The sequence below is a fragment of the Oncorhynchus nerka genome, linkage group LG4, assembly GCF_034236695.1.
Source record: "Oncorhynchus nerka isolate Pitt River linkage group LG4, Oner_Uvic_2.0, whole genome shotgun sequence".
NCBI classification, from domain to species: domain Eukaryota; kingdom Metazoa; phylum Chordata; class Actinopteri; order Salmoniformes; family Salmonidae; genus Oncorhynchus; species Oncorhynchus nerka.
Genome location: NC_088399.1, coordinates 94,436,175 through 94,450,875, shown reverse-complemented (window position 1 = coordinate 94,450,875; position 14,701 = coordinate 94,436,175). Strand labels below are relative to the sequence as shown.

The following is a 14,701-nucleotide window of genomic DNA, read 5'->3' as shown; positions in this document are numbered from 1 at the left end:
CAGTGGGCTAGGGCAGTGGTCCAATACAGTGGGCCAATACAGTGAGTGGGCTAGGGAAGTGGGCCAATACAGTGGTCCAGTACAGTGAGTGGGCTAGGGCAGTGGGCCAATACAGTGGGCCAGTACAGTGAGTGGGCTAGGGAAGTGGGCCAATACAGTGGGCCAGTACAGTGAGTGGGCTAGGGCAGTGGTCCAATACAGTGGGCCAATACAGTGAGGCTAGAGCAGTAGGCTTTGTCTAAGTGGGATAGGGCAGTGGGATAGGGCAGTGGGATAGGTCAGTGGGATAGGGCAGTGGGATAGGGCAGTGGGATAGGGCAGTGGGATAGGGCAGTGGGATAGGGCAGTGGGATAGGGCAGTGGGATAGGGCAGTGGGATAGGGCAGTGGGATAGGGCAGTGGATAGGGCAGTGGGATAGGACAGTGGGATAGGTCAGTGGATAGGGCAGCGGGATAGGTCAGTGGGATAGGGCAGTTGGATAGGACAGTGGGATAGGGCAGGTTAGATATCTGATATCTTGGTCTGTATCCTTGTTTTTACGGCCCTAAATGTAACCCAAACACCTCCTGCTGTCATTGGTTACAGAAGAAGGATGTGCGCATGCTGCGGTACATCCAGGAAGTAAACACGACCACGCGCTCCTGTGCATTATGGGACTTGGAGGAGGACACGGAGTACATTGTTCATGTCCAGAGCATCAGCATGGGAGGCAGTAGTCCTCCCAGTGACCCGGTCAGCTTCAGAACTCCCAGAGAGTCTGAGAAACTGGCCTCCACAGGCCCAGGTAGGTAACATACACACACACTCGTTTTGTCTTTCAAAGACACATGCACACACACACACACACACAATCACAAAAATGTTTTTTTTATTTTTAATACGGACTGAATATGTCAAAACCAACAGGCACGTTTTCTCACAACGGGGTTCCAGCTTCATACAACACCTCATACATTGTCCTGTTAAAATGTCCTGGCTATTGTACCGTTTTAATACAGAGTAGAAACGCCTGGCTGTTCCAAAATGTAATTCCCATTTGTAATGCTAAAGCTGTTAACTAGAGCAACTCCGTAGCACTTCCAGTTTGACCACCTCCTCTCTCAGCGACCCAGATACACACAGAGAAGAGAAAGACAGCAGCCCTTACATCACACCGCGGATAAACAGATTACACTGGGGATGAAAACATTAGGGATTGTAAAATACTAGGTGCCACGGTTACATTTAGATAACCTTATTTTTATCATCTTGTTTCAACGTTTAAAGGACGTTTATTCGTACTATTGAGAAATGTTCTGAAGAAATCATAATGAAATACAAACAATTGAGAATCAGTCGTGAAGGAGCAGATTATCACAGAACCATACGTTATAAAACCCTCCTAATCCACCAGATTACTACAGTACCATACGTTATAAAACCCTCCTAATCCACCAGATTACCACAGTACCATACATTATAAAACCCTCCTAATCCACCAGATTACCACAGTACCATACGTTATAAAACCCTCCTAATCCACCAGATTACCACAGTACCATACATTATAAAACCCTCCTAATCCACCAGATTACCACAGTACCATAGATTACCACAGTACCATACATTATAAAACCCTCCTAATCCACCAGATTACCACAGTACCATACGTTATAAAACCCTCCTAATCCACCAGATTACCACAGTACCATACGTTATAAAACCCTCCTAATCCACCAGATTACCACAGTACCATACATTATAAAACCCTCCTAATCCACCAGATTACCACAGTACCATACATTATAAAACCCTCCTAATCCACCAGATTACCACAGTACCATACATTATAAAACCCTCCTAATCCACCAGATTACCACAGTACCATACATTATAAAACCCTCCTAATCCACCAGATTACCACAGTACCATACATTATAACATCCTCCTAATCCACCAGATTACCACAGTACCATACATTATAACATCCTCCTAATCCACCAGATTACCACAGTACCATACATTATAAAACCCTCCTAATCCACCAGATTACCACAGTACCATACATTATAACATCCTCCTAATCCACCAGATTACCACAGTACCATACAGAACGTTATAAAACCCTCCTAATCCACCAGATTACCACAGAACCATACATTATAAAACCCTCCTAATCCACCAGATTACCACAGTACCATACGTTATAAAACCCTCCTAATCCACCAGATTACTACAGTACCATACGTTATAACATCCTCCTAATCCACCAGATTACCACAGTACCATACATTATAACATCCTCCTAATCCACCAGATTACCACAGTACCATACGTTATAAAAACCTCCTAATCCACCAGATTACCACAGTACCATACGTTATAAAACCCTCCTAATCCACCAGATTACCACAGTACCATACGTTATAAAACCCTCCTAATCCACCAGATTATCACAGTACCATACATTATAAAACCCTCCTAAACCACCAGATTACCACAGTACCATACATTATAAAACCCTCCTAATCCACCAGATTACCACAGTACCATACATTATAACATCCTCCTAAACCACCAGATTACCACAGTACCATACATTATAACATCCTCCTAAACCACCAGATTACCACAGTACCATACATTATAACATCCTCCTAATCCACCAGATTATCACAGTACCATACGTTATAAAACCCTCCTAATCCACCAGATTACCACAGTACCATACATTATAACATCCTCCTAATCCACCAGATTACCACAGTACCATACGTTATAAAACCCTCCTAATCCACCAGATTACCACAGTACCATACATTATAAAACCCTCCTAATCCACCAGATTATCACAGTACCATACGTTATAAAACCCTCCTAATCCACCAGATTACCACAGTACCATACATTATAAAACCCTCCTAATCCACCAGATTATCACAGTACCATACGTTATAAAACCCTCCTAATCCACCAGATTACCACAGTACCATACAGAACGTTATAAAACCCTCCTAATCCACCAGATTACCACAGTACCATACGTTATAAAACCCTCCTAATCCACCAGATTACCACAGTACCATACAGAACGTTATAAAACCCTCCTAATCCACCAGATTATCACAGTACCATACATTATAAAACCCTCCTAATCCACCAGATTACCACAGTACCATACGTTATAAAACCCTCCTAATCCACCAGATTACCACAGTACCATACATTATAAAACCCTCCTAATCCACCAGATTACCACAGTACCATACGTTATAAAACCCTCCTAATCCACCAGATTACCACAGTACCATACGTTATAAAACCCTCCTAATCCACCAGATTACCACAGTACCATACATTATAAAACCCTCCTAATCCACCAGATTACCACAGTACCATACATTATAAAACCCTCCTAATCCACCAGATTACCACAGTACCATACATTATAAAACCCTCCTAATCCACCAGATTACCACAGTACCATACATTATAAAACCCTCCTAATCCACCAGATTACCACAGTACCATACATTATAACATCCTCCTAATCCACCAGATTACCACAGTACCATACATTATAACATCCTCCTAATCCACCAGATTACCACAGTACCATACGTTATAAAACCCTCCTAATCCACCAGATTACCACAGTACCATACAGAACGTTATAAAACCCTCCTAAACCACCAGATTACCACAGTACCATACATTATGACATCCTCCTAAACCACCAGATTATCACAGTACCATACAGAACGTTATAAAACCCTCCTAATCCACCAGATTACCACAGTACCATACAGAACGTTATAAAACCCTCCTAATCCACCAGATTACCACAGTACCATACAGAACGTTATAAAACCCTCCTAATCCACCAGATTACCACAGTACCATACGTTATAACATCCTCCTAATCCACCAGATTACCACAGTACCATACATTATAACATCCTCCTAAACCACCAGATTACCACAGTACCATACATTATAACATCCTCCTAATCCACCAGATTACCACAGTACCATACATTATAACATCCTCCTAATCCACCAGATTACCACAGTACCATACATTATAACATCCTCCTAATCCACCAGATTACCACAGTACCATACATTATGACATCCTCCTAATCCACCAGATTACCACAGTACCATACATTATGACATCATCCTAATCCACCAGATTACCACAGTACCATACATTATAACATCCTCCTAATCCACCAGATTACCACAGTACCATACATTATAACATCCTCCTAATCCACCAGATTACCACAGTACCATACATTATAACATCCTCCTAAACCACCAGATTACCACAGTACCATACATTATGACATCCTCCTAAACCACCAGATTACCACAGTACCATACATTATAACATCCTCCTAATCCACCAGATTACCACAGTACCATACAGAACGTTATAAAACCCTCCTAATCCACCAGATTACCACAGTACCATACATTATAACATCCTCCTAAACCACCAGATTACCACAGTACCATACATTATGACATCCTCCTAATCCACCAGATTACCACAGTACCATACATTATAACATCCTCCTAAACCACCAGATTACCACAGTACCATACATTATAACATCCTCCTAATCCACCAGATTACCACAGTACCATACATTATAACATCCTCCTAAACCACCAGATTACCACAGTACCATACGTTATAACATCCTCCTAAACCACCAGATTACCACAGTACCATACATTATAACATCCTCCTAATCCACCAGATTACCACAGTAACATACATTATGACATCCTCCTAAAACACCAGATTACCACAGTACCATACATTATAACATCCTCCTAAACCACCAGATTACCACAGTACCATACATTATAACATCCTCCTAATCCACCAGATTACCACAGTACCATACATTATAAAACCCTCCTAAACCACCAGATTACCACAGTACCATACATTATAAAACCCTCCTAATCCACCAGATTACCACAGTACCATACATTATGACATCCTCCTAATCCACCAGATTACCACAGTACCATACATTATAACATCCTCCTAAACCACCAGATTACCACAGTACCATACATTATAACATCCTCCTAAACCACCAGATTACCACAGTACCATACATTATGACATCCTCCTAATCCACCAGATTACCACAGTACCATACATTATGACATCCTCCTAATCCACCAGATTACCACAGTACCATACATTATAAAACACTCCTAATCCACCAGATTACCACAGAACCATACATTATGACATCCTCCTAAACCACCAGATTACCACAGTAACGTAGATGACAAAACCCTCCTAATCCACCAGATTACCACAGAACCATACATTATAAAACCCTCCTAATCCACCAGATTACCACAAAACCATACATTATGACATCCTCCTAATCCACCAGATTACCACAGTACCATACATTATAACATCCTCCTAATCCACTAGATTACCACAGTAACGTAGATTATAAAACCCTCCTAATCCACCAGATTACCACAGTAACGTAGATTACAAACCCTCCTAATCCACCAGATTACCACAGAACCATACATTATGACATCCTCCTAATCCACCAGATTACCACAGTACCATACATTATGACATCCTCCTAATCCACCAGATTACCACAGTACCATACATTATAAAACCCTCCTAATCCACCAGATTACCACAGTACCATACATTATAAAACCCTCCTAATCCACCAGATTACCACAGTACCATACATTATAAAACCCTCCTAATCCACCAGATTACCACAGTACCATACATTATAACATCCTCCTAATCCACCAGATTACCACAGTACCATACATTATAACATCCTCCTAATCCACCAGATTACCACAGTACCATACGTTATAAAACCCTCCTAATCCACCAGATTACCACAGTACCATACATTATAAAACACTCCTAATCCACCAGATTACCACAGAACCATACATTATGACATCCTCCTAAACCACCAGATTACCACAGTAACGTAGATGACAAAACCCTCCTAATCCACCAGATTACCACAGAACCATACATTATAAAACCCTCCTAATCCACCAGATTACCACAAAACCATACATTATGACATCCTCCTAATCCACCAGATTACCACAGTACCATACATTATAACATCCTCCTAATCCACTAGATTACCACAGTAACGTAGATTATAAAACCCTCCTAATCCACCAGATTACCACAGTAACGTAGATTACAAACCCTCCTAATCCACCAGATTACCACAGAACCATACATTATGACATCCTCCTAATCCACCAGATTACCACAGTACCATACATTATGACATCCTCCTAATCCACCAGATTACCACAGTACCATACATTATAAAACCCTCCTAATCCACCAGATTACCACAGTACCATACATTATAACATCCTCCTAATCCACCAGATTACCACAGTACCATACATTATAACATCCTCCTAATCCACCAGATTACCACAGTACCATACGTTATAAAACCCTCCTAATCCACCAGATTACCACAGTACCATACAGAACGTTATAAAACCCTCCTAAACCACCAGATTACCACAGTACCATACATTATGACATCCTCCTAAACCACCAGATTATCACAGTACCATACAGAACGTTATAAAACCCTCCTAATCCACCAGATTACCACAGTACCATACAGAACGTTATAAAACCCTCCTAATCCACCAGATTACCACAGTACCATACAGAACGTTATAAAACCCTCCTAATCCACCAGATTACCACAGTACCATACGTTATAACATCCTCCTAATCCACCAGATTACCACAGTACCATACATTATAACATCCTCCTAAACCACCAGATTACCACAGTACCATACATTATAACATCCTCCTAATCCACCAGATTACCACAGTACCATACATTATAACATCCTCCTAATCCACCAGATTACCACAGTACCATACATTATAACATCCTCCTAATCCACCAGATTACCACAGTACCATACATTATGACATCCTCCTAATCCACCAGATTACCACAGTACCATACATTATGACATCCTCCTAATCCACCAGATTACCACAGTACCATACATTATGACATCCTCCTAATCCACCAGATTACCACAGTACCATACATTATAACATCCTCCTAATCCACCAGATTACCACAGTACCATACATTATGACATCCTCCTAAACCACCAGATTACCACAGTACCATACATTATAACATCCTCCTAATCCACCAGATTACCACAGTACCATACAGAACGTTATAAAACCCTCCTAATCCACCAGATTACCACAGTACCATACATTATAACATCCTCCTAAACCACCAGATTACCACAGTACCATACATTATGACATCCTCCTAATCCACCAGATTACCACAGTACCATACATTATAACATCCTCCTAATCCACCAGATTACCACAGTACCATACATTATAACATCCTCCTAAACCACCAGATTACCACAGTACCATACATTATGACATCCTCCTAAACCACCAGATTACCACAGTACCATACATTATAACATCCTCCTAATCCACCAGATTACCACAGTACCATACAGAACGTTATAAAACCCTCCTAATCCACCAGATTACCACAGTACCATACATTATAACATCCTCCTAAACCACCAGATTACCACAGTACCATACATTATGACATCCTCCTAATCCACCAGATTACCACAGTACCATACATTATAACATCCTCCTAAACCACCAGATTACCACAGTACCATACATTATAACATCCTCCTAAACCACCAGATTACCACAGTACCATACATTATAACATCCTCCTAATCCACCAGATTACCACAGTACCATACATTATAACATCCTCCTAAACCACCAGATTACCACAGTACCATACGTTATAACATCCTCCTAAACCACCAGATTACCACAGTACCATACATTATAACATCCTCCTAATCCACCAGATTACCACAGTAACATACATTATGACATCCTCCTAAAACACCAGATTACCACAGTACCATACATTATAACATCCTCCTAAACCACCAGATTACCACAGTACCATACATTATAACATCCTCCTAATCCACCAGATTACCACAGTACCATACATTATAAAACCCTCCTAAACCACCAGATTACCACAGTACCATACATTATAAAACCCTCCTAATCCACCAGATTACCACAGTACCATACATTATGACATCCTCCTAATCCACCAGATTACCACAGTACCATACATTATAACATCCTCCTAAACCACCAGATTACCACAGTACCATACATTATAACATCCTCCTAAACCACCAGATTACCACAGTACCATACATTATGACATCCTCCTAATCCACCAGATTACCACAGTACCATACATTATAAAACAATCCTAATCCACCAGATTACCACAGAACCATACATTATGACATCCTCCTAATCCACCAGATTACCACAGTACCATACAGAACGTTATAAAACCCTCCTAATCCACCAGATTACCACAGTACCATACATTATAACATCCTCCTAAACCACCAGATTACCACAGTACCATACATTATGACATCCTCCTAATCCACCAGATTACCACAGTACCATACATTATAACATCCTCCTAATCCACCAGATTACCACAGTACCATACATTATAACATCCTCCTAAACCACCAGATTACCACAGTACCATACATTATGACATCCTCCTAAACCACCAGATTACCACAGTACCATACATTATAACATCCTCCTAATCCACCAGATTACCACAGTACCATACAGAACGTTATAAAACCCTCCTAATCCACCAGATTACCACAGTACCATACATTATAACATCCTCCTAAACCACCAGATTACCACAGTACCATACATTATGACATCCTCCTAATCCACCAGATTACCACAGTACCATACATTATAACATCCTCCTAAACCACCAGATTACCACAGTACCATACATTATAACATCCTCCTAAACCACCAGATTACCACAGTACCATACATTATAACATCCTCCTAATCCACCAGATTACCACAGTACCATACATTATAACATCCTCCTAAACCACCAGATTACCACAGTACCATACGTTATAACATCCTCCTAAACCACCAGATTACCACAGTACCATACATTATAACATCCTCCTAATCCACCAGATTACCACAGTAACATACATTATGACATCCTCCTAAAACACCAGATTACCACAGTACCATACATTATAACATCCTCCTAAACCACCAGATTACCACAGTACCATACATTATAACATCCTCCTAATCCACCAGATTACCACAGTACCATACATTATAAAACCCTCCTAAACCACCAGATTACCACAGTACCATACATTATAAAACCCTCCTAATCCACCAGATTACCACAGTACCATACATTATGACATCCTCCTAATCCACCAGATTACCACAGTACCATACATTATAACATCCTCCTAAACCACCAGATTACCACAGTACCATACATTATAACATCCTCCTAAACCACCAGATTACCACAGTACCATACATTATGACATCCTCCTAATCCACCAGATTACCACAGTACCATACATTATAAAACAATCCTAATCCACCAGATTACCACAGAACCATACATTATGACATCCTCCTAAACCACCAGATTACCACAGTAACGTAGATGACAAAACCCTCCTAATCCACCAGATTACCACAGAACCATACATTATAAAACCCTCCTAATCCACCAGATTACCACAGAACCATACATTATGACATCCTCCTAATCCACCAGATTACCACAGTACCATACATTATAACATCCTCCTAATCCACTAGATTACCACAGTAACGTAGATTATAAAACCCTCCTAATCCACCAGATTACCACAGTAACGTAGATTACAAACCCTCCTAATCCACCAGATTACCACAGAACCATACATTATGACATCCTCCTAATCCACCAGATTACCACAGTACCATACATTATGACATCCTCCTAATCCACCAGATTATCACAGTACCATACGTTATAAAACCCTCCTAATCCACCAGATTACCACAGTACCATACAGAACGTTATAAAACCCTCCTAATCCACCAGATTACCACAGTACCATACGTTATAAAACCCTCCTAATCCACCAGATTACTACAGTACCATACATTATAAAACCCTCCTAATCCACCAGATTACCACAGTACCATACGTTATAAAACCCTCCTAATCCACCAGATTACTACAGTACCATACATTATAAAACCCTCCTAATCCACCAGATTACCACAGTACCATACGTTATAAAACCCTCCTAATCCACCAGATTACCACAGTACCATACAGAACGTTATAAAACCCTCCTAAACCACCAGATTACCACAGTACCATACATTATAAAACCCTCCTAATCCACCAGATTACCACAGTACCATACATTATAACATCCTCCTAATCCACCAGATTACCACAGTACCATACAGAACGTTATAAAACCCTCCTAAACCACCAGATTACCACAGTACCATACAGAACGTTATAAAACCCTCCTAATCCACCAGATTACCACAGTACCATACATTATAACATCCTCCTAAACCACCAGATTACCACAGTACCATACATTATAACATCCTCCTAATCCACCAGATTATCACAGTACCATACATTATAACATCCTCCTAATCCACCAGATTACCACAGTACCATACATTATGACATCCTCCTAATGCACCAGATTACCACAGTACCATACATTATGACATCCTCCTAATCCACCAGATTACCACAGTACCATACATTATGACATCCTCCTAAACCACCAGATTATCACAGTACCATACATTATAACATCCTCCTAATCCACCAGATTATCACAGTACCATACATTATGACATCCTCCTAATCCACCAGATTATCACAGTACCATACATTATGACATCCTCCTAATCCACCAGATTACCACAGTACCATACATTATGACATCCTCCTAAACCACCAGATTATCACAGTACCATACATTATAACATCCTCCTAATCCACCAGATTATCACAGTACCATACATTATGACATCCTCCTAATCCACCAGATTATCACAGTACCATACATTATGACATCCTCCTATTCCACCAGATTACCACAGTACCATACATTATGACATCCTCCTATTCCACCAGATTACCACAGTACCATACATTATAACATCCTCCTAATGCACCAGATTATCACATTACCATACATTATAACATCCTCCTAATCCACCAGATTATCACAGTACCATACATTATGACATCCTCCTAATCCACCAGATTATCACAGTACCATACATTATGACATCCTCCTAATCCACCAGATTATCACAGTACCATACATTATGACATCCTCCTAAACCACCAGATTACCACAGTACCATACATTATAACATCCTCCTAAACCACCAGATTACCACAGTACCATACATTATAAAACCCTCCTAATCCACCAGATTACCACAGTACCATACATTATAACATCCTCCTAATCCACCAGATTACCACAGTACCATACGTTATAAAACCCTCCTAATCCACCAGATTACCACAGTACCATACAGAACGTTATAACATCCTCCTAATCCACCAGATTACCACAGTACCATACGTTATAAAACCCTCCTAATCCACCAGATTACCACAGTACCATACAGAACGTTATAACATCCTCCTAATCCACCAGATTACCACAGTACCATACGTTATAAAACCCTCCTAATCCACCAGATTACCACAGTACCATACGTTATAAAACCCTCCTAATCCACCAGATTACCACAGTACCATACAGAACGTTATAAAACCCTCCTAATCCACCAGATTACCACAGTACCATACAGAACGTTATAAAACCCTCCTAATCCACCAGATTACCACAGAACCATACAGAACGTTATAACATCCTCCTAAACCACCAGATTACCACAGTACCATACGTTATAAAACCCTCCTAAACCACCAGATTACCACAGTACCATACAGAACGTTATAAAACCCTCCTAATCCACCAGATTACCACAGTACCATACAGAACGTTATAAAACCCTCCTAATCCACCAGATTACCACAGTACCATACGTTATAAAACCCTCCTAATCCACCAGATTACCACAGTACCATACAGAACGTTATAAAACCCTCCTAATCCACCAGATTACCACAGTACCATACGTTATAAAACCCTCCTAATCCACCAGATTACCACAGTACCATACAGAACGTTATAAAACCCTCCTAATCCACCAGATTACCACAGTACCATACATTATAACATCCTCCTAATCCACCAGATTACCACAGTACCATACATTATAACATCCTCCTAATCCACCAGATTACCACAGTACCATACGTTATAAAACCCTCCTAATCCACCAGATTACCACAGTACCATACATTATAACATCCTCCTAATCCACCAGATTACCACAGTACCATACGTTATAAAACCCTCCTAATCCACCAGATTAGCACAGTACCATACAGAACGTTATAAAACCCTCCTAAACCACCAGATTACCACAGTACCATACATTATGACATCCTCCTAAACCACCAGATTATCACAGTACCATACAGAACGTTATAAAACCCTCCTAATCCACCAGATTACCACAGTACCATACAGAACGTTATAAAACCCTCCTAATCCACCAGATTACCACAGTACCATACAGAACGTTATAAAACCCTCCTAATCCACCAGATTACCACAGTACCATACGTTATAACATCCTCCTAATCCACCAGATTACCACAGTACCATACATTATAACATCCTCCTAAACCACCAGATTACCACAGTACCATACATTATAACATCCTCCTAATCCACCAGATTACCACAGTACCATACATTATAACATCCTCCTAATCCACCAGATTACCACAGTACCATACATTATAACATCCTCCTAATCCACCAGATTACCACAGTACCATACATTATGACATCCTCCTAATCCACCAGATTACCACAGTACCATACATTATGACATCCTCCTAATCCACCAGATTACCACAGTACCATACATTATAACATCCTCCTAATCCACCAGATTACCACAGTACCATACATTATAACATCCTCCTAAACCACCAGATTACCACAGTACCATACATTATGACATCCTCCTAAACCACCAGATTACCACAGTACCATACATTATAACATCCTCCTAATCCACCAGATTACCACAGTACCATACAGAATGTTATAAAACCCTCCTAATCCACCAGATTACCACAGTACCATACATTATAACATCCTCCTAAACCACCAGATTACCACAGTACCATACATTATGACATCCTCCTAATCCACCAGATTACCACAGTACCATACATTATAACATCCTCCTAAACCACCAGATTACCACAGTACCATACATTATAACATCCTCCTAATCCACCAGATTACCACAGTACCATACATTATAACATCCTCCTAAACCACCAGATTACCACAGTACCATACGTTATAACATCCTCCTAAACCACCAGATTACCACAGTACCATACATTATAACATCCTCCTAATCCACCAGATTACCACAGTAACATACATTATGACATCCTCCTAAAACACCAGATTACCACAGTACCATACATTATAACATCCTCCTAAACCACCAGATTACCACAGTACCATACATTATAACATCCTCCTAATCCACCAGATTACCACAGTACCATACATTATAAAACCCTCCTAAACCACCAGATTACCACAGTACCATACATTATAAAACCCTCCTAATCCACCAGATTACCACAGTACCATACATTATGACATCCTCCTAATCCACCAGATTACCACAGTACCATACATTATAACATCCTCCTAAACCACCAGATTACCACAGTACCATACATTATAACATCCTCCTAAACCACCAGATTACCACAGTACCATACATTATGACATCCTCCTAATCCACCAGATTACCACAGTACCATACATTATGACATCCTCCTAATCCACCAGATTACCACAGTACCATACATTATAAAACACTCCTAATCCACCAGATTACCACAGAACCATACATTATGACATCCTCCTAAACCACCAGATTACCACAGTAACGTAGATGACAAAACCCTCCTAATAGACCAGATTACCACAGAACCATACATTATAAAACCCTCCTAATCCACCAGATTACCACAGAACCATACATTATGACATCCTCCTAATCCACCAGATTACCACAGTACCATACATTATAACATCTTCCTAATCCACTAGATTACCACAGTAACGTAGATTATAAAACCCTCCTAATCCACCAGATTACCACAGTAACGTAGATTACAAACCCTCCTAATCCACCAGATTACCACAGAACCATACATTATGACATCCTCCTAATCCACCAGATTACCACAGTACCATACATTATAACATCCTCCTAAACCACCAGATTACCACAGTACCATACAGAACGTTATAAAACCCTCCTAATCCACCAGATTACCACAGTACCATACAGAACGTTATAAAACCCTCCTAATCCACCAGATTACCACAGAACCATACAGAACGTTATAACATCCTCCTAAACCACCAGATTACCACAGTAGCATACGTTATAAAACCCTCCTAAACCACCAGATTACCACAGTACCATACAGAACGTTATAAAACCCTCCTAATCCACCAGATTACCACAGTACCATACAGAACGTTATAAAACCC

General features: G+C 40.3%; 1 protein-coding gene across 1 annotated transcript in view; it reads left to right on the top strand.

The window, feature by feature from the left end:
* The window catches only part of fndc5b (fibronectin type III domain containing 5b), a 48,417-nt gene that overhangs the window by 15,437 nt on the left and 18,279 nt on the right, over window positions 1–14,701 (top strand). The window contains exon 3 of the mRNA XM_065017094.1: window positions 587–785. Coding sequence (XP_064873166.1) covers window positions 587–785 — 199 coding nt within the window. The remainder of the gene's footprint in view (window positions 1–586; window positions 786–14,701) is intronic.